The 22,448-nt window shown below is 57.7% G+C and overlaps 1 protein-coding gene across 4 annotated transcripts in view; it reads left to right on the forward strand.

Moving 5' to 3' along the window:
- The window catches only part of KIAA0513 (KIAA0513 ortholog), a 58,943-nt gene that overhangs the window by 30,250 nt on the left and 6,245 nt on the right, over positions 1-22,448 (forward strand). For 2 of the 4 annotated variants that reach the window (XM_019413012.2, XM_019413011.2), the window contains exons 2-10: positions 9,607-10,078; positions 12,330-12,429; positions 13,711-13,784; positions 16,412-16,482; positions 17,941-18,148; positions 18,919-18,959; positions 19,291-19,369; positions 21,114-21,191; positions 22,386-22,415. In XM_019413012.2, the coding sequence (XP_019268557.2) occupies positions 9,750-10,078; positions 12,330-12,429; positions 13,711-13,784; positions 16,412-16,482; positions 17,941-18,148; positions 18,919-18,959; positions 19,291-19,369; positions 21,114-21,191; positions 22,386-22,415 (1,010 nt within the window). In that variant the 5' untranslated portion in view covers positions 9,607-9,749. Of the gene's footprint in view, positions 1-6,275; positions 6,403-9,606; positions 10,079-12,329; positions 12,430-13,710; positions 13,785-16,411; positions 16,483-17,940; positions 18,149-18,918; positions 18,960-19,290; positions 19,370-21,113; positions 21,192-22,385; positions 22,416-22,448 lie in introns of those variants that run through there. The other 2 variants (XM_019413013.2, XM_019413014.2) reach the window with 2 other exon arrangements.

Genomic DNA, 22,448 nt, shown 5'->3' on the forward strand with positions numbered 1-22,448 from the left:
GTCCACACTGACCAGGAGAAAATCTACGTCTGAACAGCTGCCCAAACGCAGCGACATCTAAGTGGACATTGGTGACGTTTCTTACTTGACATGTATTCGTTCCCTGAAATGACTCTGGCCTCGCGGCCAAGAGGCCCAAAATTCTCTACCTGGTTCAGAGGCAAAGTCGGTGATCACCCGAAGACGATGAACGGATTCGCTTGGCAGAAGCCCTGGGGCTGCTCAGCCCCTGGAAAGGCACACGAGAGTCCTTGTTGTGGTCTTGTGTGTGAGAGGTTCTGAGCAACAGGAAGCGTGCTTTCTACCAGCCTGGGCTGGTGGCCGAGGTCTGGCTGGGGCGCCAGAGGACCGAGCTGTGCGGAGGGGCTCAAGGGCCGGCCCGCTGGGTCCTTCTCTGACTCGGGACCGCGGGGGTCGGGGCGCGTGGGGGAGCACGCACGGTGTTGAGCAAACCCAGCCTGAGCCGCAGGGAGAGCCCTGGCCCTGAGGCCGATTGTTTGCGGCAGGCGGGGTGCACGAGGGGGGATCTGGAAGCATCTCCCGAGCGGAGAGGTGAGGGGGGTTCGCACCGTCAGCCATGGTTCACGGCAGGCCCATTCGCCACAGGGTGACCGCGTTTAGCTCTCTCTTCTTCCTCCCTGTCCTCCGCTCGGGCAGCTTCAGGGAGGCACAGTCTTCCTGGAAACCGTCCGTTATCATATCACATCGTAGGGGAACCGACCCGGGAGCCAGTAATCTGATAGCTGATCTGCTTCACCGATGTCAAGACCACCCTGGAGACCAGAAACCTCAGCTGAGGTTTGTGTCTCCCCTCACTCCTGCCAAACCCCGTCGATCTTCCCGCGAGGTCACCTTGAAATAAACGCTGTGCGGTGGACCAGAGGGGACTCTTCGGCAAGGTCACCCGCTCGTTTGCGGGCGGGAGAGGGACAGCCAGGCACTAGGTGCAAAGCAAACGTCGAGATTTCCCTTGTGTGGTTGTGGTACCGATGGAAGAACTAGAGAGAGATACACGGACACGGATGTGGGCTTTGTGGGCGCCGTGGCCTCAAGAGGCTTTATCCCCCCTTCTGTTTCCAGACCTCTCTGTAATGCTGTGTTCGTGATGGAGGGAAATGGGCACCAATGAGCCCCACAAGCCCGACTGAGGGCTGGAAACGTCGGGTTCGTAGGGATCCACCTGAAGCCCACATCAGGCTCGAGGCTCACGTGGCTGGTGCACGGGCCCGGGGCCCGAGGTCCCCATGCTCACAGCGCTTTAGTGTCTCGCTCATTTTGTCCTGACACTCCTAGGCTAGAACAAACACCAGGCACCCCAGTGGGTCCTCAGGTCCTAACAACATTCTGGCTGTCTGTGTTAGTTTCCTACGGCCCCTTGAACGAGTTACACAAACTCGGGGGCTTACAGCCTCACACATTTACTGTCCCACAGTTCTGGGGGCAGTGTGATGGGGCTGATGTCAAGGTGTGGGCAGGGCAGGTTCCTTCTGGAGGCCCCAGGGAAGTCTCTAGAGTTTTCCAGCTTCCAGAGGTGCCTGCATTCTTCGGCCTGACGCCCCTCCTCCATCTGCAAAAGACCATTGTTCCAGCTCCTTCCCTGACTCTGACCCCTCTGCCTCTCTCTTCTGAGGATCCCTGTGATTATCGTGGGCCCCCCTAGATCATCCAGGACCATCTCCCCTACTCAGGGCCCCCAACTTGCCATGTAAGGTCACGTGTGTGTAGGTTCTGGGGATGAGGACGTGAACACTTAGGGGGGACCAGTGGTTAGCATACTACACCATGAGAAAAACTATTTTTTATTTCATTCTCCGCTGGACGTGGCCGTTCTCTTTTCTTGTCCCGTGTTGACTTTTGCGCAATACTTTTCATTGTGGTAGACTGCAGAAAATTCAGCTTCGCAAAGATACGAGGTCACGGGAAGCAATCCAGCGTGAGCTAACGGTGAAGCTGTGAACTGCTTCGGGCCAGCAGTTTGCTTTGTGTCTGGAAGATGTCCAGTATTGCTGTATTTTCCTCGAAATCCTGAAATATCCCACAGGACCTCTGTGAGTTTGCTCAGGTATCCCGGGGTGCCCCGGCACCAGTTTGGGAACCGCAGCTGTAGGTTAAAAGCATCCTGGCTCGGCTCCTTGGGCTGTGCCTCATGTGGGAAGGATTGGGGATCCCCCCCCTTAGCTAGGCTGTCCCCTCTAGTGGTGGGCGGTATTCGGCTAAGACGTGGCTCCGGAAAAGAACGTGGTGCCCAAGTCCAAAGAGGCCGTCGGACCCACGGTCGACTCCTGGCCGAGCCCTGGCCCCGTTTCCGGCCCGGTGCAGAGGGGCTAAGGGCCACTGGCCTCCTTAGCCGGTCACACCGACCCTGCCCTCCCATTCCGGCTCCTGCAGTCAGGCGCTTCAGGACACCCTGTGTCCACAACCACAGGGGAGGAAAGGACACTTTTCTTGGGTTATCCGGTTGTATTTTCTTAACAAAATTTAGTACAAAGGCCTAGAGGGCATCCAGTTGATGCTAGGCGACGAAGGCCGTGTGAATTCAATAGGATGCCCATGTCTGGGGAGTGAACCATGTTTAGAGGGTTAAGTCCTGGAGCTTATGTGAGTCTGATGACTGCGGGAGGGAGTTCCTTACATTCTGCTTCTCACCCAAGACCCTCACCTTCTCTCTGTTTGGACTCTCTGTTTCGCACAGAGCAGGCGGGGTTGAAAGTCTCAGGACTTGAGTCTCAGGGTCAAGGACTTTCAGTAAAGCAATCAGCATCCGTCAGGGGTGTGCAGTTTTCCTGATTTGCACCGGCCCTCTGCAGCCCTTAGGGAAAGCAAGGCAGATTTTCTGTGGGGAGGTTAGCTCGCTACTTTCCGGGAGGTGCCAGCGGGTGACATCCAAGTTGTGGCTGGAGAGAGGTCCAAATGTCCCAGGAGCTCAGGCAGTAGCTGCGAGGGACCTTTGACCTCTGCTCCTAGAACAGCAGGTGGTCCTGTTCCACACCCACCCACCCACCAGGTGACCTCGCTCAGCCATGCACCTGCCTCCCCCAGCCCCAGACTTCCGTCTCTAAAGTAGGAGTAAAAACAGAGCACTGCCCAACCGCGTGACAGAGTGGTCCCAAACAACGTTTTTACGTATTTTTGTGCCTCGGAAAGCGTCAGCTCTTCTGATAATATTGGCCTCGATGTCCTTTGTTGTCCGTGTCACCGTTGCCACAGCAGGGCTCTCGTTCACCCTCTCCTCGTGGGCCAGGAGGACGAGAACACCTCTCCGTGAGCCCCGCTCTACTCGGTCAAAGTAGAGATTGCTTAAAAAGAAAATCTTTTAAAAAATGGATGTGGGGCACCTGGGGGGCTCAGCCGGTTGGGCGTCCGACTTTGGCTCTGGCCACGATCTCACGGTTCGAGAGTTCCAGCCCCAGGTCGGGCTCTGCGCCCAGGGCTCAGAGCGTGGAGCCTGCTTCGGATTCTGTGTGTCCCTCTCTCTCTGCCCCTGCCCTGCTCGCTCGATCTCTCTCTCTCTCTCTCAAAAACAAACATTAAAAAAAAATACTTAAACAAAATGAATGACTTTCCCAGTGTGAGTCTGATGGGAGCTGGATCCTGAGGCAGGAGGCTGGCTTTCTCTGGGTCAGTCGTCAGGCAAAGGACTCAAACCAGACGCCTTCGTCAGAGGCTGGGGCTTGTGGGACAATCCGGCTGCAGAGGCACAGCTGGCCTCGTGGGTCCCAGTTCCCTGGTGTGCAGAACGGACCCGCCCTTCCTCGCGCACTGCCCCGCACTTAACCCCGAGTGAAACGGATGAGTCAGAGTTCTGAATTTGGGGGCTAGTTGGGGTTTCGACCTTACACGCGGAAGGAGGGTGCAGATCTAAAACCCACCGAGTGTCTGTGGCCCCAGAACAGACTTCGGGGAAGGTGGTTTGGTAGCCCCCATCGTCAGGCTTAGTAATGTGCGAAGCTCTGACCCAGCAACCCCGCTTCCAGAAGTGTACCCCCAGAGGGAGCTGTAGGGGGCCAGCCTGGTGGTCAAGAGCAGTGGTCCTGCGGTTGGATTGTGGGTGCTGTCGCTTCCTAGCTGTGTGCTTGGGAGTGAGTCTCCAAGGCTTGATTTACTGAGGTCGCGTGATGAGGGACGAGCTGGATGGGCGTGATTGTGAGACAGCCTGTCACGGACGCCGGGTGAGCGAGGCTTCGCAGGCCCTTCTCTTTTTGTAAGAGCAGCACGTCTGATAGTTCTTGGGGACACTAAAAGAGAGGGAGTCGCCTGAGGTGGATGGCCAGGGGCAGAGTTACGGGAAGTTCCGGATTCTCCCCCAGGGAGCCTCGTCTGATTGCTCAAGGTGCAGAGTTTGAGCAAAGCCCCGTGGGGATGTGGCTGAGCAGCCACAGGAAAGCAATCTCCTTCCGAGTTCCTTCTGCAGCTGGGGCCTCAGGGCAGGGCGGGAAAGCCTGGGTGGTGTGGCGGGAGGGGCGGGGAGGGATGGCGGAGGGGAGGAGGTCAGAAGGAGACCACCTTGGCCTGACCCCGCCTGCCCCTTTGCTCCCGTCCTGTGCGTACAGATGCCTGTGCCTAAACTCCTACCGCAGCTGTCCCTCAGCCTCCTGGTTCCCGAACTTTCCAAAGTCCTCGCTGCCTAGGCCCTTTGTGTAGGCTGTTCCCTCTGCCTGGACCACTCTCCTGTGTCAGAGGACCCTCGCGTCTTCTCGGCCAGTGCTCCTTCCCGCTCGGCTCATATCCGCCTTCCTGACCCCCCCGTCCAAAGAAGCCCTTCTCGTCGCTCTCGGGGACATCGCCTGGGGACTCGCAGCAGCGCTCAGTACTTCTGGAGCTCTTGTTTGGGTTTCTGTTTCATCAAGTGTCTCTTACCCTCCCGTCCCCTTACCCCTCCTCCGCCCCATCTCTTAGCCTGCGCCCGCCCAACACCAAATGCTCCTTACAGGCTCGTCCGTGACTGGACCCCCAGCTGCTGGCGCATAGTAGCTGCTCAGTAAGTATTTGTCGAGGGCACCTGGCTGCCTCCGTCAGTAGCACATGTGACTCTCCACCTCAGGGTGGGACGTAAAACCTACTTAAGAAGCGAAAAGAAAAGAGATACCTGTTGAATGAGCAGGTTGGGTGGTTAAGGCCTTTGGGTTATAGGTTGATGTAGAATTTTATTTACTTGTTTTTATACATTTTTTAAGCTTATTTGTTATTCATTTTTGAGAGAGAGAGAGAGGGCGCGTGCCAGCGGAGGAGGGACAGAGAGAGCGAGAAAGAGAATCCCAAGCAGGCTCGGTGCTCTCAGCCCCGAGCCTGACCTGGGGCTCGATCCCACGAACTCTGAGATCGTGACCTGAGCCGAAATCAAGAGTCAGATGCTCCAACGACTGAGCCACCCGGGTGCCCCCGAATTAGAATTTTAGTCTAATTTGGTTGGTGGAAACTTTGTGCCCCAAGGCCCAGGAAGTGAAGTGGAAGTACGTTCGCAGGAAGGCGTGTTCTACCTCAAGGCCACAGAAAAGCATTTTCAATGTGCACGCGGCAGCGTAGTTGGAACGATGCTGCTGTGATTTAAAACCCTAGGTCTCAGAGTCTGCGGCCCTGGAGTGGGTTCGGGAGCCTCCAAAGGCACTGGGGCACGATCCACAGATGTGTTTTCTTCGGCCCACGAGGTGTTTTGAAATGAATTCGAATTCGCTGCCCGCGTTGGGGAATTGGAGGATTTCACGTAGTGCATTTCCGCAGTTCTTCGGAAAGCTCTTTAGATCTGGTGCCGCTGGGTCCCGAGTGCCGCACCTGGTGGCTCCGAGCAGGGATGGTGCAGTTGGTTCCCGAGGGGCCCACTCCCTCTGGCCGGCCCGACATAGGTGGTCACGTGAGGTGTGGGATCCTGTGTGTTCAGAGCGACCGTCCCCTTGTCCTGCACGGAGGCTCATAATTATGCGTCCTTCCTGAAGGAAGACGGTGGGATGCTTCCGAGGCCCTTACCACCGGCGGCTGCTTCTCCCTGGTGTCTGAGCTCCGTGGCCCGATTCGGCAGCCCTGCCTTCTCTGCCACGAGGGATGGCATCCCCGGGCTGAGGGCCCCGGGGGCCGGCAGTGTGCGGTGACCGTGCCCTGCTCTGCGGCGGGCCTGGGTCTGCACGCTGTGGCCCACGGCGCCCTCACGCGCCAGGACTGGGTCCCCCGCCACTTCTCCCCCCCGCTTTGTGCCTCTCCCTCCTTCCTGAGCCCACGGAGGAGGCTTCTGGGAAAGGATGACCTACTCCCAGAATTTCGAGCTAGGGAGACGCTGGGAGAGCCGCTTGCTAGCCTCAGGCCAGACCAGAAATAGCTGTGATAATTCGATCTGATCGTGAAGCCCCGAAGCTGGGGGTTCTGCTTGGGGACGTGGGTGCAGCCTGTCCCACCGCGTGACACTGTCTCGAGGTACGGAAGTTTGTTTCCCTTTCCCTCGGAATTTTCACTTGTTCAGAAACTGCATCCCTGTGATGAAGAACAAAATCGAAAGGTGCCAGGACTATAACGCGCTTGTCTTCTTTTCCAGCCCTTTTCTGTACGTATGCTTCTCTGTTACATAAGAAGATTACAATTCACGCCCTACAATATTCGCAGCAGCCAGACCAGAGGACGGCATGCTGGGTTGGGGGGGGGGGGCGGGGCGCTCAGGAAATATGTTTGACTGCAGACTGTTTTGTTTACTTGGCTGTGAAGTGAACATCATTCACTCACGTTCTAATTGTTTCCAACTGCATCATTCACTGATTACTGTTGCATCATTTTGTTAGAATTTATTTGCCAGTTTCCTGTATTTAGATCCCACCCCCCCCCCCCCCCAACTTATCAGGATTAGAAATACTGTTGTTGCTGGGGCCCCTGGGTGGCTCTGTCAGTCAGGTCATGATCTCACCGTTCATGGGTTCGAGCCCTGCATCGGGCTCTGTGCGGACAGCTCAGAGCCTAGAACTTGCTTCGGATTCTGTGTCTCCCCCCGCTTTCTCTCCCCCTCCCCTACTCGAGCTCGGTCTCTCTCTGTCTCTGTCTCTCAACAATCAACATAAAATAAAAAAAGAAATACTGTTATTACAGGGAGCATTTTTCTCCACGTAACTAGCTTTGAGTTGAATTATTTTCTTAGGATACACTTCTAGCATTTGAATTCTTGGATCAGAGGATAGAAAAGTAAGAGCTATAGAAAATACTTTCCAGGCGTACCTGGCTGGCTCAGTCAGAAGAACACAGCACTCTTGATCTTGGGGTCATGAGTTTGAGCCCCACGGTGCGTGCGGAGATTACATAAACCAACCAACAGACAAATAAATAAACAAATACATAAATAAAGATAGTTTCTAGAGCCTTATTTATCCCTATTGTCAGGGTTACTTGAGGGTATTAACTTGACCGTATCCTCATCAGCGTTTAGATTGCATTTTAAAGTTTCTGCTAACTTGGTACCTAATGGCACCGAATTGTTTTAATTTGCTTATCTGCCTGTGTGGTTATTAGTGCTGGCTGAAGAATTGCCTAAGCATTTAGCAATAGTATTTCTCCTTCGTGACTTGCCTATTTGAATAGTTTGTACATCTACTCGAATACAGAGTTTTCGGTCGGGTTGGGGTGGGTGGATTTCTGATATGTGTGATTTTTCCATTTTTACCATCCAGTGTGTTGTTACAGGCGTGGTCTTCTGTGCTTTGGAGAATCTGAGAAGGTGGTGGCCAGAAGGATCTTACAATTCAAGCCTGACTGGGGCACCTGGGTGGCTCCGTGGGTTAAGCATCTTGACTCTTGATCTCAGCTCAGGTCTTGATCTCAGGGTCATGAGTTTGAGCCCCATTTGGGGCTCTATGCCGGACATGAAGCCTACTTAAAAAAAAAAAGAATGCAAGCTAGACCACAGTGTGTCAGTCGGGGAGACCCCGGCCCAGAGAGCAGAGCCCGTGGGCACAGGTGGTGGGAGGGGAGTCCGGGCCGCCCCCAGCTCCAGACCATCACTCCTCAGTCTCTGCCTCTCTGAGTGGTAGCGCTGTCTCCTGAACCCCTGAAAACCCCACGTTGCTCTCCTGGCCCAGAAAGTTCTTTTAGGTGGAGATGTTCGCTTCTCTTTTTTGGGCCAGCGCAAGCTTCGTAGCACTCTACCGAAGATGTGTCGTTGTTACTCCAAGAGCAAGGAGCCAGCGTTCCGTCTCCCTGACTCAGGGCATTTAAAAATATCCTGGGCTGGGGAATTCGGAGGAGCCCGTGATCGATTTGTGAGCATCACGCTCTTAACAGGCAGCAAAGGCGGTTCTGATACTGAATTACGCTCAGGAGACGCACTGCGGCCGTGTCGCTGGCCACCTGTCGGCTAGATGCTTGGGGTCTGCCGAGGGTGAGGAGGAGGACGTGTCCGGTCTTGAGGTCGCTCTTGTCTGGGGGAGCTGACGCGGCAGGAGGGCGAGATCTCGCTTCCTGCTGAGCTGTCTGCCGCTCCTCACCCGGGAGGGAGGGTCGCGGAACCGGTGGGTGACTCCCCAGCTGGCAGCCGGGAGACCCCGTTCAGGTGCGAAGGTTCCGGTCCCATCGTGGACCCTCCCGGCCCCTTGAGCACATTCCCGGGCAGCTGTGTCCACGCATTCACAGACGTGCGGCCAACACTCCCTTAGTCGAGACCGTGCTGGAGGCTGGATGGCTACACAGGTGCTCCAGGGGCTCTTACTCCAGAGGGATAAGCAGAGATGCTAATATCTACCCGTGACGCTAACGGAATTGCAAATGGGTGCAAATAAAATTCGGAGGGGCGCGGAGGAATCGCTGAATAGTTTTGAACAGGGGTGGCGTGAGCTGCTCGGGAGAGGTGGGGCTGTGTCAGCCCCGGGCGATGGACGGCATCCGGGCAGGGGGAGGCAGGAAGAAGGCACGGAGCGGGAAGGGGGAGCGGCAGAAGGAACGGGCGCCACGGATGCACGCCGTCCCCCAGCCGGCTGTGTGCAGGGAGGGGGCAGGAAGGAGAAGGGGGGTCCGGGCGGCACACGATGCTCAGAAGCCATCGGAGGGCGTGCGAGGGACGCGAGAAGGGACGTCTGTGTGGCAGCCTGTGGAGGTTCTGGGTCTTGAGTGGAAGACTCCGCAGAGAGTTGCCCGGGAGGGAAGAGACGCCAGGCCGGCAGCCGAGGGGCCCCACGTGCTTAGCAGAGGCGGCTTTTCCCGCCGAGCTGGGCGACGTCTCCCATGGCCGCTGACTCCAACGGCAGGGAGCGGGCCCGTGTGTCCTCGGTGATGTTCTGATTCTAGCCCGGGGTCAGCCTTTTTGTTTAGTGGCATCAGTCTGGTGGCCCAGAGCAGGGGGAGGGCCAGCAGGCCCGGTGCCTCGGAAGTCTGTTGAGTTTGGAGGAATCCCGATCGTTGGTGTGTATTCGTGCGTTTATTCGACAGAGTTACCGAGTGCCTACCACGTGCCAGGCGTGTTGTGACAGCAAAGTAGACGGTGGCGAAATGATGTCCATGTAGAGACGTCCCGAATTCTGGAGGTCTGGAGCCTGTTCCCTATCCAGGGAATCTTGGGGCCTCGCTGATTCGGCGGAGTCTGGAGTCTCCGAGCTGCGTTCCCCTTACGCGGGCGCAGCGGTAACGCTGATGTGCCTTCCCTTCTAGATGCCTTAGGGCGCGAGAGCCGCCCCAGAGGACGCCTGGTGGCCGGCAGCGCCCGAGCAGCTCCTGTGCGTGGCCTCCAGCTCGCACTGACGCCCCCGGGAACGCGGTCCGCCGGCCCTCCCGCCTGGAATCCCCCCCAAACCATGGAGGCCCCGGAGGTGCCCGTGGGCGCGCTGCTTGACTTCGGGACTGAGCCAGCCGCGCCCTCGCCCCTGGAGGCATTGCCTCCGAAGCTGCAGGATGGGGACAGCTCGCAGGGCGACGGGGCTTCGGAGAGCGAGACCACGGAGTCCGCGGACAGCGAGAATGACATGGGCGAGTTGCCCCCACACCCGTCCTGGGACCGGTACCGCCGCTCCTCCTCCAACGAGTCCTTCTCTTCCAACCAGAGCGCCGAGTCGGCCGAGGACGAGGAGACCCAGGAGCTCCGGGAATTCATGCGCGGCTACGTGGACAAGATCTTCTCTGGCGGGTGAGCCCCCGGGACGCGGCTCTCCGTCGGGGTGGGGCTTGCGCTCCCGCACCTGCCGGTGAGGCCGGAAACTTTCCGTTTCCCAGACTCCTCTTCGTGTTCGTGGGCAGCGGGGCCTTCAGCAGCTGCCAGGGTGGGGGCCCTTCCTCGGTCCTCTTTCTTTTTTTTTGTTTTAATTTATTTATTTTGAAAGAGAAAGAGAGCCCGCGTGCGGGAGGGGACAGAGAGGGAGAGAGAATCCCAAGCAGGCTCCATGCTGTCCGCACAGAGCCCGACGCGGGGCTCGAACTCACAAACTGCGAGATGATGAGCCCAGCCGAAGTCGCACGCCCAACCGACCGAGCCCCCCAGGCGCCCCGCTTGCTCCTCTCTCTTGCCTTTCCTTCGCAGTTTTTTGGGGTGTAAATAGGCGCCCTGGCAAGGGAACACACAGAGCAGAGGGGGGGTTAGGATCAGGCGGAGGAGGGGGTGTCTGTGGGTGGGCCCCCGCTTGTCCATATCTCCACGTGGGGGTGGGGCGCAAACCCAAAGCCCTGGGCTTCCGACGTCAGCCGTTGCCTTGCGTCCCGGCCGCCCGCTAGTCCCTGGCGGCCTTGCCACCCGTCTGTGGTCTGTGGACCCGCAGCGTCAGCGTCCCGGGAGCTTGGGGCAAGTGCGGGTCTCGGGCCCCCGCCAGGCCCACTGAGTCTGAATCTGCGTTCTAACCAAACCTCTGCACTCTCTGTACACGCCCTTCGGTGAGAGGAGCTGAGGACCCCACAGGATAAGTTTCCAGTTTTATTAACACAGTAGGAACTTCTGCCTGTTGACACAGTGCAGAGAGGCATTATTTCCTACCGCGATTTGGGTCCCTTGTTTGTAATCTGGCAAGGTTGACACCTGCCTTTGCCAGGTGTATCTCCGTTTTCTTTGCAGTTAGAAGAGGGAAGACCAGGGGCCCCCGGTGGCTCAGTGGGTTCAGCGTCCGACTTCGGCTCAGGTCATGATCTCACAGTTCGTGGGTTCGAGCCCGGCGTCAGGCTCTCCACTGGCAGCTCAGAGCCTGGAGCCTGCTTCGGATTCTGTCTCCGGCTCTCTCTGCCCCTCCCCCGCTCGTGCTCTGCCTCTCTCTCAAAAATAAATAAATATTTTTAAAATTCTGAAATACATAATAATAAAACATGAAGAAAAGGAAAAAGAGAAAAGGGAAGAGCTCAGTGAAATCCGAATATCGGACTCTCCCAACATGCATTCGTGTTTGATTTTGAACGCATCCTGGGAGAGCAGATCTGGCTCCCTCCTAATTCTGTTTGACTAACACTGGAATGAGTCAGCTTCCTCTGAGCACACCCAGTTAATGAAAGGGGAGAAAGCCCAGAAGCCTGCTAATCTGTCGGGAAGGCCGATCTATATTTGCCACAGCCCGTCAGCAGTACGGAGCAAGGACAGCTGAGCTGGACGCGTCTTCGAGAGCATTCCAGAAATCGCTGCAAACCGGCTGGCACCTTCTCCTGTTTCATCCGGTGTTGGTATTTTGGGATAAGTGAGACCAAGACGTTTCCCACAAAACCTTAAATAAATGAAAAATCGCACGAGCTGATTGAGCCTCAGCCTTCTGCCGCTTCTTTGTTTTGCCTCTGCATGTGGGGTAGCGTATCGGCTTTCCACGAAGAGTGATCAGAAGTGGTTTGAGGTCGGGGGAGCGTTCTGTTCCCCCACCCCCTCCAGGGTCCCCCAGTCTCCCTCACACACAGAGCCAGGATCGTCAGAGAGGGGAGCAGGCTGGGTCCTCATGGTAACTGACCGTGCCCACCCCCCCGCATCAACCCAGCGTGTGCTGCTGGGGCTGAGCAAGTTAGCTGTTCTGGAATGTGCTGTGGCTCTGTGCTGACTTCACCAATGAGCGGGAAGGCGGCTGAGCTAGAGAACCAGGCCCTCAGAGGGTCGTGTGACCCCGGCCGGTGCTCCCATGTCACGGGAGGCAGGACCGAGGGGATGGGACACGGGCTTTGGAGCCGGGACGTCTGGATGGAGCTCCCGTTTGCCACTCGCCTGCTGTGTCTGGTCCCCTGAGCCAGTCTCCTGTCTTTGAAATAGAAACGACCCCATTTCCTCGTGGGGGCCGCCTGAGGGTGGGGTGAGCCGGGGCCGGGGAGGGGGTGTGGGGGGGGCAGGGCAGTACTTACTCGTTCCTCCTCCCCCCTGTCCCCTGCTGTGGCCGTGTTTGTTCCGGAGGACTGAAGGTTGCTTTCTTCTCCTCTGTTCCTTTCAGGGAGGACTTGGACCAGGAGGAGAAAGCCAAGTTTGGGGAGTACTGTAGCAGTGAGAACGGAAAAGGCCGGGAGTGGTTTGCTCGATACGTGAGCGCCCAGGTGAGGGGTGGTGACGGCAGGTGCTGGTGATCTGGGACACTGGGGCCACGTCTGCCTCACCCACTTTGGAGGAAGGAGTCCAGGGAAATGACCCAGCAGGAAAACAAGTAAAACTTACCCAAAGATGTTCTGAAAAGGCCTAGTTAGAATGGCAGGAAGTGGGAAAAGTAGCTCGTGTAGATGCCCCCCGCTAGAAAGAAACGTGAGCAAACTGGGCTTTTAACTGCGTGAAATGACAGACAAGTTAGTTTTGTTGTGTTTTGCTTACAATTTATTTTATTTTAGAGGGAGAGAGCAAGTGAGTGGGGGAGATGGGCAGCGGGACAGAGAAAGAATCTCGGGCAGGCACCACAGTCAGTGCGGAGCCTGACGTGGGGCTCGATCTCACGACCATGAGATCATGACCTGCGCCAAGATCAAGTCGGACGCTGAACCGACTGAGCCACCCAGGTGCCTGGGACAAGTTTTTTAAGGGCAAGCTTGTGGACTGTGTCCATGCATAGTTGTATTCCATAACCCACAATATTCAGTTTTCACAAAGATCATCAAGGCGGTGACAGCCATGTGAATTCAGAAAAGAATTTTTTTTTTTTTTTAAATACCTGCTAGGTCCTTTTTTTTCTGTAAAGTAGCTTAAACTCTTAGCTTTTAAAGTATTTTTTACTTTAATTTTTTTTTTTTTTATGTTTATTTTTGAAGGAGAGAGAGAGCGTGAGCAGGGGAGGGGCAGAGAGAGAGGGAGACCCAGAATCCGCAGCAGGCTCCGGGCTCCGAGCCGTCAGCGCAGAGCCCGATGCGGGGCTCGAACCCACAAACCATGAGATCATGACCTGAGCCCAAGTCGGAGGCTTCACCGATGGGGCCGCCCAGGCGCCCCGGCTTTTAAGGTGTCTTTATCACAATTTATTGGCTCCAAGAAAAATTAGAAGATGCAGATCAGCAAAAATAGAGAAGCGACCCACAAATCTACAACCCAGAAATCGCGCGTGTTGCCGTTTGGGGGGTTTAGTCCCTCCAAACTGTTCTGTGTTGTGTGGGCGGGTGTGTCGCATCCCTGGACCCAACACTTCCGAGGAGACGCGGGAAGACGTCGGCTTGGGCTTTGCCGAGCGACGGTCGTGTGTCCGGGCCCGCGCTCTGCTCGGGGTCCCGGTTTCCGAAGCGCAGGCGGGGCTGCTACCGCCGGGGGCTCGCGGGCCCCGCTGTGTCTAGCGGTGCCCGGCGTGGTAAGCCCTGTGCCACCTGCGCGCCCCGTGACGCGTCTGCCCTGTTCCCGGACAGCGCTGCAATACCAAGTGCGTCTCGGAGGCGACCTTCTACCGCCTGGTGCAGTCTTTCGCCGTCGTCCTGTTCGAGTAAGTCGTGCTGCTGCTCACAGCCTTTGTCCTACGAGCGTGTCTCCCCCCGACCCCCGTCCTGCCCCGTCCTAACCCGGGCCTTACAGCACCTGCTCGAAATCCCGGCATCCACCCAGAGGCAAGGCCGTGCGGCCTCTCGCGGGAGGGAGTTTGGGTCCTCCCCCGAGGCCCCCCGCAGGAGAGGTTAGGGCACTGCACCTGGGCCTGAGCGGATCCCTCCGCCAGGGCCCTCGGGACGGGCTGGGATAACACGCCCTTGACCCTGCCCTCCTGCCCAGGGCGCTGGCGTTTTGTTGATTTCCTGCCGTGAAGCGCTTCGAACTAGATAGACAACCGCCCGCCTAATGATCGGATGGGACCCGATGAGTGCAGCCTGCCCTGCGTGCTAATTAGGCCCCGCTGGAGCCTTTTATCACAGACAGCACAGCAGTCCCCGTAGGGGGTGTGCGTGGGGGAGGCAGGCCACGTGAGTGAGTCACGGCTCTCTCCCCCTCAGGCCGCGGGGCTCTAGGGCTGCCAGACCCACGTCATCCATCCTGGACCTGCGTCAGAGCAGGCGACAGCCCCCCCCCCCCTTCCCCCCAGTATGAAATGGAGGGGATGTGGCTCTGCCTCGGAGACGTGGGACAGCAGCTTTACCGATGCGGGGGAGGGGAGGCAAGGCACCGTGGGTGGGAAAGGCCAGGGTGGGGGGAAGCCCCGATCTGACAGTCATTTGTGCCCCCGCTTACCCTCCTTCCGTCATCATGGCCTCAAAGCAGCCCCGTGGCTTGTCCCCATGTCCCCATTGTCCTTCCAGGCTTGAAAACTCCCTCCTCCCCGCAGAAAGGTAGCTGCTGTTGTGACCCTTAGCCCCCCTGTGTCTGGAGGTCCCCTCACCTCTCTCTGTTCCCCCACGAACGTGGGGCACGGACTGGAGGGGAAAGACCTTAAAAAGGAGGATCCCCATGTTTCCGGCGCTCGCTCAGAATGTCCCAAGTTGAAGACAGGCTCCCGTGGGGGGCTTCTGGGTCTCGGAGCTGGGGGGTGGGGGGGAGGTGCAGTTTCCAAGCAGGCCCAGCTGTCTTGTGCACAACAGGCTCCCCGGCACTGAGACCACTCAGCCTCCAGTCACATCGATAGGAATTCTCACGAATCCATATTTTACAGAGACGGCACCTGTTCCGCTTGGCAACAGAAGTATTTCATTCTCCACTTCCTTTGAATTTTTCCCTGAAATAAAATTGGGGTGCGGGGGGAGGAAATTCCCTTCAAATTCCAACCGGACCGAAACACAGAATCTTCCCCCATTGCTTTGTGAGTGTATATATTTTTGTGTGTGGTTGGGAGAAAAGAAAGAAACCTTGTAATATGTTTTAAATATTTACTAATTTTTAAAGCTTATGAGTTTTTTAAAAAATTTCTAGCTTATGAGTGCCTTTCGTTTTTACTTTTATTTATAGTCTTTTATGATTTTATTGGCAGTTTAGTTAAGTTTTGTATTCTTTTTATATTGAAAGCTAACTGGCCCTGACCCTACTGTCTAGATAAAGTCCATCGACTTTTTTTTTTCTTTTTTTAAATAATACTCATCCAAGGTTAGGAACTAAACGGGAAAGAAAAGTGCAGAAGCACAGGATAGGGAGGCACAGCGCCTAAAATGGAGAGGGGATCCCCTTTATACAGCCCTGCCCTGGCTCCTGCGGTCTTCTCCCTGACAATGACTCCTGTGGATGGTGTGCACCCCAGAGATTCTGTGTCTTTCCAGGAAAGGCACTGCACCCACATGCACTTCTGCATTTGTGACGGCTCTGTGATGTTCCGATATCTGAACGTTCCAGCGTTTCTCCGACTCATGCCCCGTGGGTGGTAGATTGTTCCTCTCCCTCATCTGCCCTGGCTCACGTGCTGGTAGACGTCACTTCACATCTGCAGCTGTCGCAGTGCACATTCCTAGCGGCAGACGGGGCCCCTGTTTGAAGATTTCCCACCCCCCCCCCCTTTTCGCTTGCTGAGTTGACCGGACCTCTGTGTAGCTCATACATCTTAACATAGTAAGAACAATACAATAATGATAATCCTTTACATCTGGAGAACATTTTTGAGTATAGAAAGGTTCTTGTGTATACTAATTAGATTTTTCAGCAAGTGACGTAGGGCAGGGAGGTATTCATATTCCCAGTGGTTCTCAAAGTGCTGTCCCGGGGCCCAGGAGCATCAGAACATCAGCTTCACAAGGCAGTGTGTTAGAAATGCAAGTTCTTAGGCCAACTGCCCCAGACCCACACAACCAGACTCTGGGGGTGGGCCCAGGAGTCCACATCTTAACTGCCCTCGCGGTGATTCCGACGTAACTCAGAAACTTCAGTTTCTGTAACTTCAGTTCTGATATAACTGAAAACCACTGACAGCATGGGCCCTCTAACTCACTGCTGATTGCTGAGAACTAGGGGCTGGAGGGCCGCGTGGCCTGGGGCCAGTGGTTTTGGCCTGAGACCCGAGGCCCGACTTCCAGTCCTGGCGCTGCTCTTGTGTGTAGGATTAAGCGTCCTGAGCCTTTCCTGTTCTGCCTCGAAGGGAGGGAGGCCAGGCTGAGGGAGAGGCACAACAATTTTTTACTCAGTCAGCCTCGTTTCCCGTATCAGGTGCCACCAGATGGACGACTTCGGGCCTGCCAAGAACCTCATGACCATGTGCTTCACCTACTACCACATCGGTAAGGCCCAGGGACGCGACGGCCGTGGGGACAAACGTGGAAACCCCAGACTTGTCAACCTGTAACGTGACAGCAAGTGAGGGTTTTCTCCCGATTAAAGGCAAAGGCGTGAGGCTTCCAGAAAACAAAAGCACCTGATGAGTGAGATTCCTAAAACGGGAGAAGACGCGGTCTGTGTCGTGGGTCATGAGGTTGACTATCCATGGTAGGGAGGAGACCACCCAGCAGCTAGGAGGAGAGAGAACAGGTTCGTTTGGCGGGACATTTCATGGTAGACTCGGGAATAGCGGGATGTGAGGACATCAGTTTCATGTTTTAGCAAAATGTGAGGTGGATGGCTGTTGAAGAGAGATGAGGGGAGCGGGCCAGGGTCTTAGGGAGGAAAGCGTCCCTGGGTGTGGGCTGGAGAGGCCCTCACGAAGAGTGTGGGTTCTTCTTCATCCCGAGATCTCACAGCTCTTCTGGCTCATTGCGCTGGAACTTTCTGGTAATTGGAGCTCGAGGCTCCCTGCGTGAAGTTCCTTGGGCATGACAGAGGGACTCGTTCAGGCCGCCGTAGGCAGAAGGCCACTTGGGGCCTGTGTGTGGACTAGAGCCGGGTCAGGGCAGCGCTAAGCCTGGCCTCCCTTTCCCCCCCCCCCCCCCCCAGGACACACGGGTCTGCTCTCGTGCTGTAACCCCACGTCCTCTGCAGCGTGGCTTCGCCCTCTCTCCGCTCCCAGCTGCCCGTCCTCGCCATGCCTCGCTTCTGCTGGCGATAGCTGGTCAGGCGGCCTCAGCTCGAGGCCAGGCCAGCACTGGGCGGGCCCTCCATCCATGGGACCCCCTGGTCCAAACCGTGGCTCCTCCTTCTCAAAGAACAGCAGACGCGGCTCGTCTGAGTCACATCTGCGCACAGAGCAGCTTACGTTAGTAGGGGACACTCGGCACCTTAGCCCGAGGGGGCACTTTGCCCCAAAGTGGGTATCTTTGACTGAGGTAGGGTCTTGATCTATAGGCGTGCCTTGACCTGAAGGGGGCAGCTTGACTCAGAGGAGACCCTTTGGCCTGTAGGGGGCGCCTTGACCTCGACTAGACCCTTTGCCTGTAGGGGATGCCTTGACCTGCAGGAGACCTATTGACCTGTAGGGGGCGCCTTGACCTCGGGTAGACCCTCTGCCTGTAGGGGGCGCCTTGTCCTGCAGGAGACCCTTTGCTGCAGGGGGCCTTGGCCTATTTACCGTCGTCTCCCGGGAAGCCACACTCCTGGTTCAGGCCCTCCAGCTTCTTCGGGGCTGGCTCCTCACCTGTTTCTTTTAGCCCCTGTGTGCCTGGCTGCCCTCTCGTACACAGTAGGCGTCACCCTCCGTCTTCCCGGGCATCTGGGGGCCTTTGCGTGTCGCGGCCGCCGCCACAGAACGGCTCCTGCCACGCAGTGTGGTTCCATTCCTGTCCCCTCCCGCCTCTCCCCCGCTCCAGGCAAGCCACAGCTGCTGCCCCCCGAGTCCAAGGAGAAACCCGCGGGGAGCATCGACTCCTACCTCAAGTCCGCCAACAGCTGGCTGGCAGAGAAGAAGGACATCGCCGAGCGGCTGCTGAAGAACACGTCGGCCAAGACGGAGAACGTCAAGGGCTTCTTCGGGGGGCTGGAGACCAAGCTGAAGGGACCCCTGGTCAGGAAACAAGAGTAGGTGTCGCCGGGTGTGCGTCCCTCTGGGACCCACGGCAGAGGCCGCGTTCAGCCCGCCAGTGGCGGTGGCTGGGAGGCCCTGGCCTGGCAGGGGGGGAGTCTGGTTACCTTGGGCGCCTGCCAGCCGCTCCCAGGAAGCGTGGCGGCCGGCCCCGTTTGAGTCCTCACCCCGAGTTTTCTGTGCTTTGCAAATGCCATTGGGTTGGCTGCTGGGCAGGGGTGTCCCCTAGGGGACTGATGGGGAGCGTGTGGAAACTGCCTGCGGGCAGGAGCGGGATCACAAGCCCTCTGGTGAGGGTCAGTGGGCGGTGGAGAGACCACTGTCCCCCGGGACAGCTGTTCTCCCACAGGAGCTTGGGAGCCTTCTGGGTCGGGGCACTTGAGATCGGGGTGTTGAAGTGAAGACCTCCCAGGAAAGGGGACACGTCAGCAAGAGAGTGCCCGGGTTCCCGGTGCCCGTCCACCCCCTGCAGTCCCCACTGTCACCTCCGACGGCGGGTTTCCACCATGACTTGGCTCCGTTCCTCGTCTGGTGCAGGCAGCTTTGGATTCAGAGAAAATGGGGCAAGGTAGCCTAAATGCCACATCTCAATTCTGGAAGATTGGCAATTGGTAAATGTAGCGTTGCTTTAATGACACTTTTTCAGAGACAGTCGCAGTAAATGTACCCATCGCTTGCAAGACATAATCCGGGCTCAGCAGCCCGGATAGAGCTGAGAAAATGTGCAGGGGGTCACTTTGTCACCGCTGTGGTGTCTCTCCCCCAGGGAGGAGGAGAGCAAGCCCAAGGAGAAGCCACAGAAGACCGGTGAGTGCTCCCGGCGGGGGCCCGGGTGTGGCTACCACAGCGCCCCTGGTCCTGTGACCCGGCCACTGGGCATTAGCAGCCCCACCGAGTGGCCCCTGAATATCTGGGCCCCTTCCCCCCACCACCCCGGCAGCATATGATGCCGTGCGTGACCCCTGACTTCTCTCCACCCGGTCGGTCATTTCGTGTTGGACTTCTGGGGAAAACTTCTCTGGGGAGAGGACTCAGGAACCAAACTCCTTGTCCGGGAGGGTCCCCGAGGGGCTCGCCAAGGCGTGGCTGCAGCCAGAGCCACGGTCGGTCTTTCTCACCCCGGCCCCCCGCCCCGCAGTGACCGTGTGCAGCCCGGAGGAAGAGAGGAAGGGGGAAAAGATCTACCTGTACACGCACCTGAAGCAGCAGCCCATCTGGTAAGGCCGCAGCCCCGGCACCGTTGTCTCCCCCAGCAACCGCGGTCACTGCCCGCCAGGGGGGCCACAATCAAAAAGGCGAGCGGCGGCAGGTGTCCGTGAGGCCACGGGGAGATCAGAACCCTCCTCCGGCACCGGTGGGAATGTAAACCGGGCCGCCCGCCGTGTAGAACGGCCTGGCAGTTCCCCGAAGTGTTACGCGTCGAGTTACCCTGTGAACGACGGTGTGCTCAGAACAAGCCAAGACGGGTCCTCAAGGCAAACCTTACGCACATGGGCGCGTGATGGCCGAAGGGTGGAGGGCGCCCAAATGTCCACGCGTGGACACGCGAAACGTGACACGCGGTATTCAGCCACCTAAAGAGTCACTGACAGGTGACAGCGTGGGGGAACCTGGAAAATAGTTAGCCCGGTGAAAAAGCCAGATGGAAGAGACCAGCTGGTGTTTGATGCCGTTCATAGGAGACAGTTCAGGTGAGGCACGTCCCCGGAGGCAGTGTAGGTGAGTAGGGGGAGGGGAGAGACTGCTAATGGGTACGGGGGTGCCGGACGGGGGATGAGGAGTGTTCTGGAAGTAGATAGTGGTCATGGTGGCACAACTCCAAATATACTAGAAACTGTGAAACTGTCTGCTTTAAAAGACTGAGTTCATGGTATGTGAATTCTATCCCAGTAAAGCTATTTCCTCCGTACGTACAGAGACGAAAGTCGTCATTACAACAAGAGACCGGGGATCAGGGGAAACCTTGCCCTCTGTCTTGCTCTGTTCGACCTCTCGTGCTGCTGTAGTCCCTCCGGAGCCTCCCCATCCCTGGGTTGTGTTCACTCACAAGCGGGCAGAGAGGCAGCACCTAGAGCCCACAGGGCGTCCCACGCGCCCCTCCCTCGAAGACAGCCTTGTGGCCCCGGGAGAACTTGGCGCAGGAGCGTGGCCAGGTTCCGCGGAAGCAGGGAGAAGCCACCGGCCACGTCACACCTGTCTGGGGCTCTGTTGCGGGCCTTCTGGGCTGCGACTCGGCTGCTGCCTTATCACCTGCAGCGGGCTTGGCACCCCGTTCTAGAAGGGGCCAAGCGACAAAAATTTCAGGCTTTGCGGGCAAGTACTCAACTCCGCTGTTGCCGTGCAAAAGCCGCCACGGACAATGTGCCCGGGCACGGCTGTGTTCCGGTAGAACCTGTTTGACACCAACAGGGGCAGTGGCCGGATTTGGCCCACACGCCCTCCGCGTAGTTCTTTAAGGAGAACGTTTCTGACTTGTGTGTCCCTGGGAACGTGTCTGTTCTCTACACGTGGCCTGTCGGTGCCGGGTTCCCATTTATGTTACTAGACCCTGACCTAAGGCAGCAGGTGCCCCCAAATGCCCCGCTTCCGCTGGGAGGCCCAGCGCGGGTGGACAAGCGGAAGACGGATTTCGTCCGTGCCCCGCGGGCGGTAGCTTCGGCTCTGGCCCGACGGATGCAGGGTTCACCCGCCCGGCCGCCGTCCCGCCCACACACCGCCCGCGTTGCGCCTTTGTCCTGGGAGAGGGGTGCAGGTGCTGTCGTGACCCTTGGCCGGAAGCCAGGAGCGCCACCTCGGTTTGGGACAAAGGCGGATGCTCGTTGTTTTCCTTCTCTGCTCCGCGTCTGAGACTCATCAGAAACTCCTACAGATGTGGGACACTGCGTCCTTACCCCTCCCGTGTGCTGGGACCCGCCTCCCGGCCCTCCCCGGAGAGGACTTACGCACACCTCTGTCTCGCAGGCACACGCTGAGGTTCTGGAACGCGGCTTTCTTTGACGCTGTGCACTGTGAGAGGAGAAAACGGTCTCCCACCACCAGGTAGGGCAACGCCTGGGCTCGCTTCGCCTTGGGGGAGAAGACCAGGGAGTGGCTTTATTTTCCGGTTTCTGAAGAGGAAAGCAGGATGGCTGGGTCCGCGGCGTCTGTCTCCCATTCAGCTCCTTCTGACCCCGGTGCCCTGCGAGCTGCCCGCAGGGTCCTGGGCACGCACAGCTTCGTGGGTGGGGGTCCACAGCTTGCATGAGCGCTTTCTGCCCTGGGCTCTGGCATGACTTGCCCTGACCCTCCTAAAAACCGCCTCCTCCCCCAGAATGAAACCATCGGGACCCCCCCAGGCTCCACTCTGCCTGTCGCTGTAAGAAATCAGAATCCTGAGCACGAACCGCGGCCACGGGACTGTGGGGCGCAGGGCCGGCCGCCCCCGCCGCGGACTCTGCTCAGAGAGCTGATGTCTGGAGACACGGCTGCTACATTCAGCTTTGCACCTCTGGTCTGCAGCCTGAACAGACCTCCCCAGCATCCCCGAGGGTGGTCTTGCCACGTCAGGAGACCCCTTTTGTAAACCATTCCACGGAGGCACCGAGGCTGGAGGCCACTGCCTCTCTGGCCACAGCGAGCCAACATTGCCCACTGTGTATGGCGGCTGGGCAGGAAAGTGCGGCAGAGCCCTCCCGGTCCCGCGTCCCCGTATTGGCCCCCTCCCCAGTCATGGGACCCTGAAGCCCCTGAACCTCTCTAACCGGGGGGAGACCCCCGCCACCCCCAGTCACTCTCCCTGGCAGGAGGGAGCACGTGCGTGCCGTTTAAGACCGGTCCGCTAGCACTGGGGGGATCCCAAGTGCAGCCTTTCTTTTTGGGGGGCAGCTCACCTTGACGGGGCGGGGTGGCCTGCGGCGTGCTGCGGCTGCCTTTCCCGAGGGAGGCGGAGGGAGCACGCCGAGCGGGGAGATGCTGGAACCATCCGGGAGATTCTAGAGAGAGAATTCCACGCTCTGCCAGGAAGCCAGGCTGCAGGAAATGCTTAGATGCTTGTAGGCGGACGGGGTCTCCTCTTGCCGCTTGTGTAGCTGTCGGGCCCCCAGCGGACGAACAGTCTCGAGTACCCCGTCTCTCTGCGTCTCTCTGTTTCTGCCTGTAATAACGCTCCCCTTTCGCTGTTCTCTTTTTTCCATCCACATATCTTGCATGACTTTGACATGTTCCTCTGTTTACCTGTTTCTGCTGCCGCTCCAGAGGGGATGCTGGAGAGGAGGAGAAGAAGAGGTGTGTGTCCACGTGACTTTGTTCATGTTACAG

The sequence above is a fragment of the Panthera pardus genome, unplaced genomic scaffold (genome assembly GCF_024362965.1).
Source record: "Panthera pardus isolate Hobbes unplaced genomic scaffold, ASM2436296v1 HiC_scaffold_19, whole genome shotgun sequence".
Taxonomy (NCBI): domain Eukaryota; kingdom Metazoa; phylum Chordata; class Mammalia; order Carnivora; family Felidae; genus Panthera; species Panthera pardus.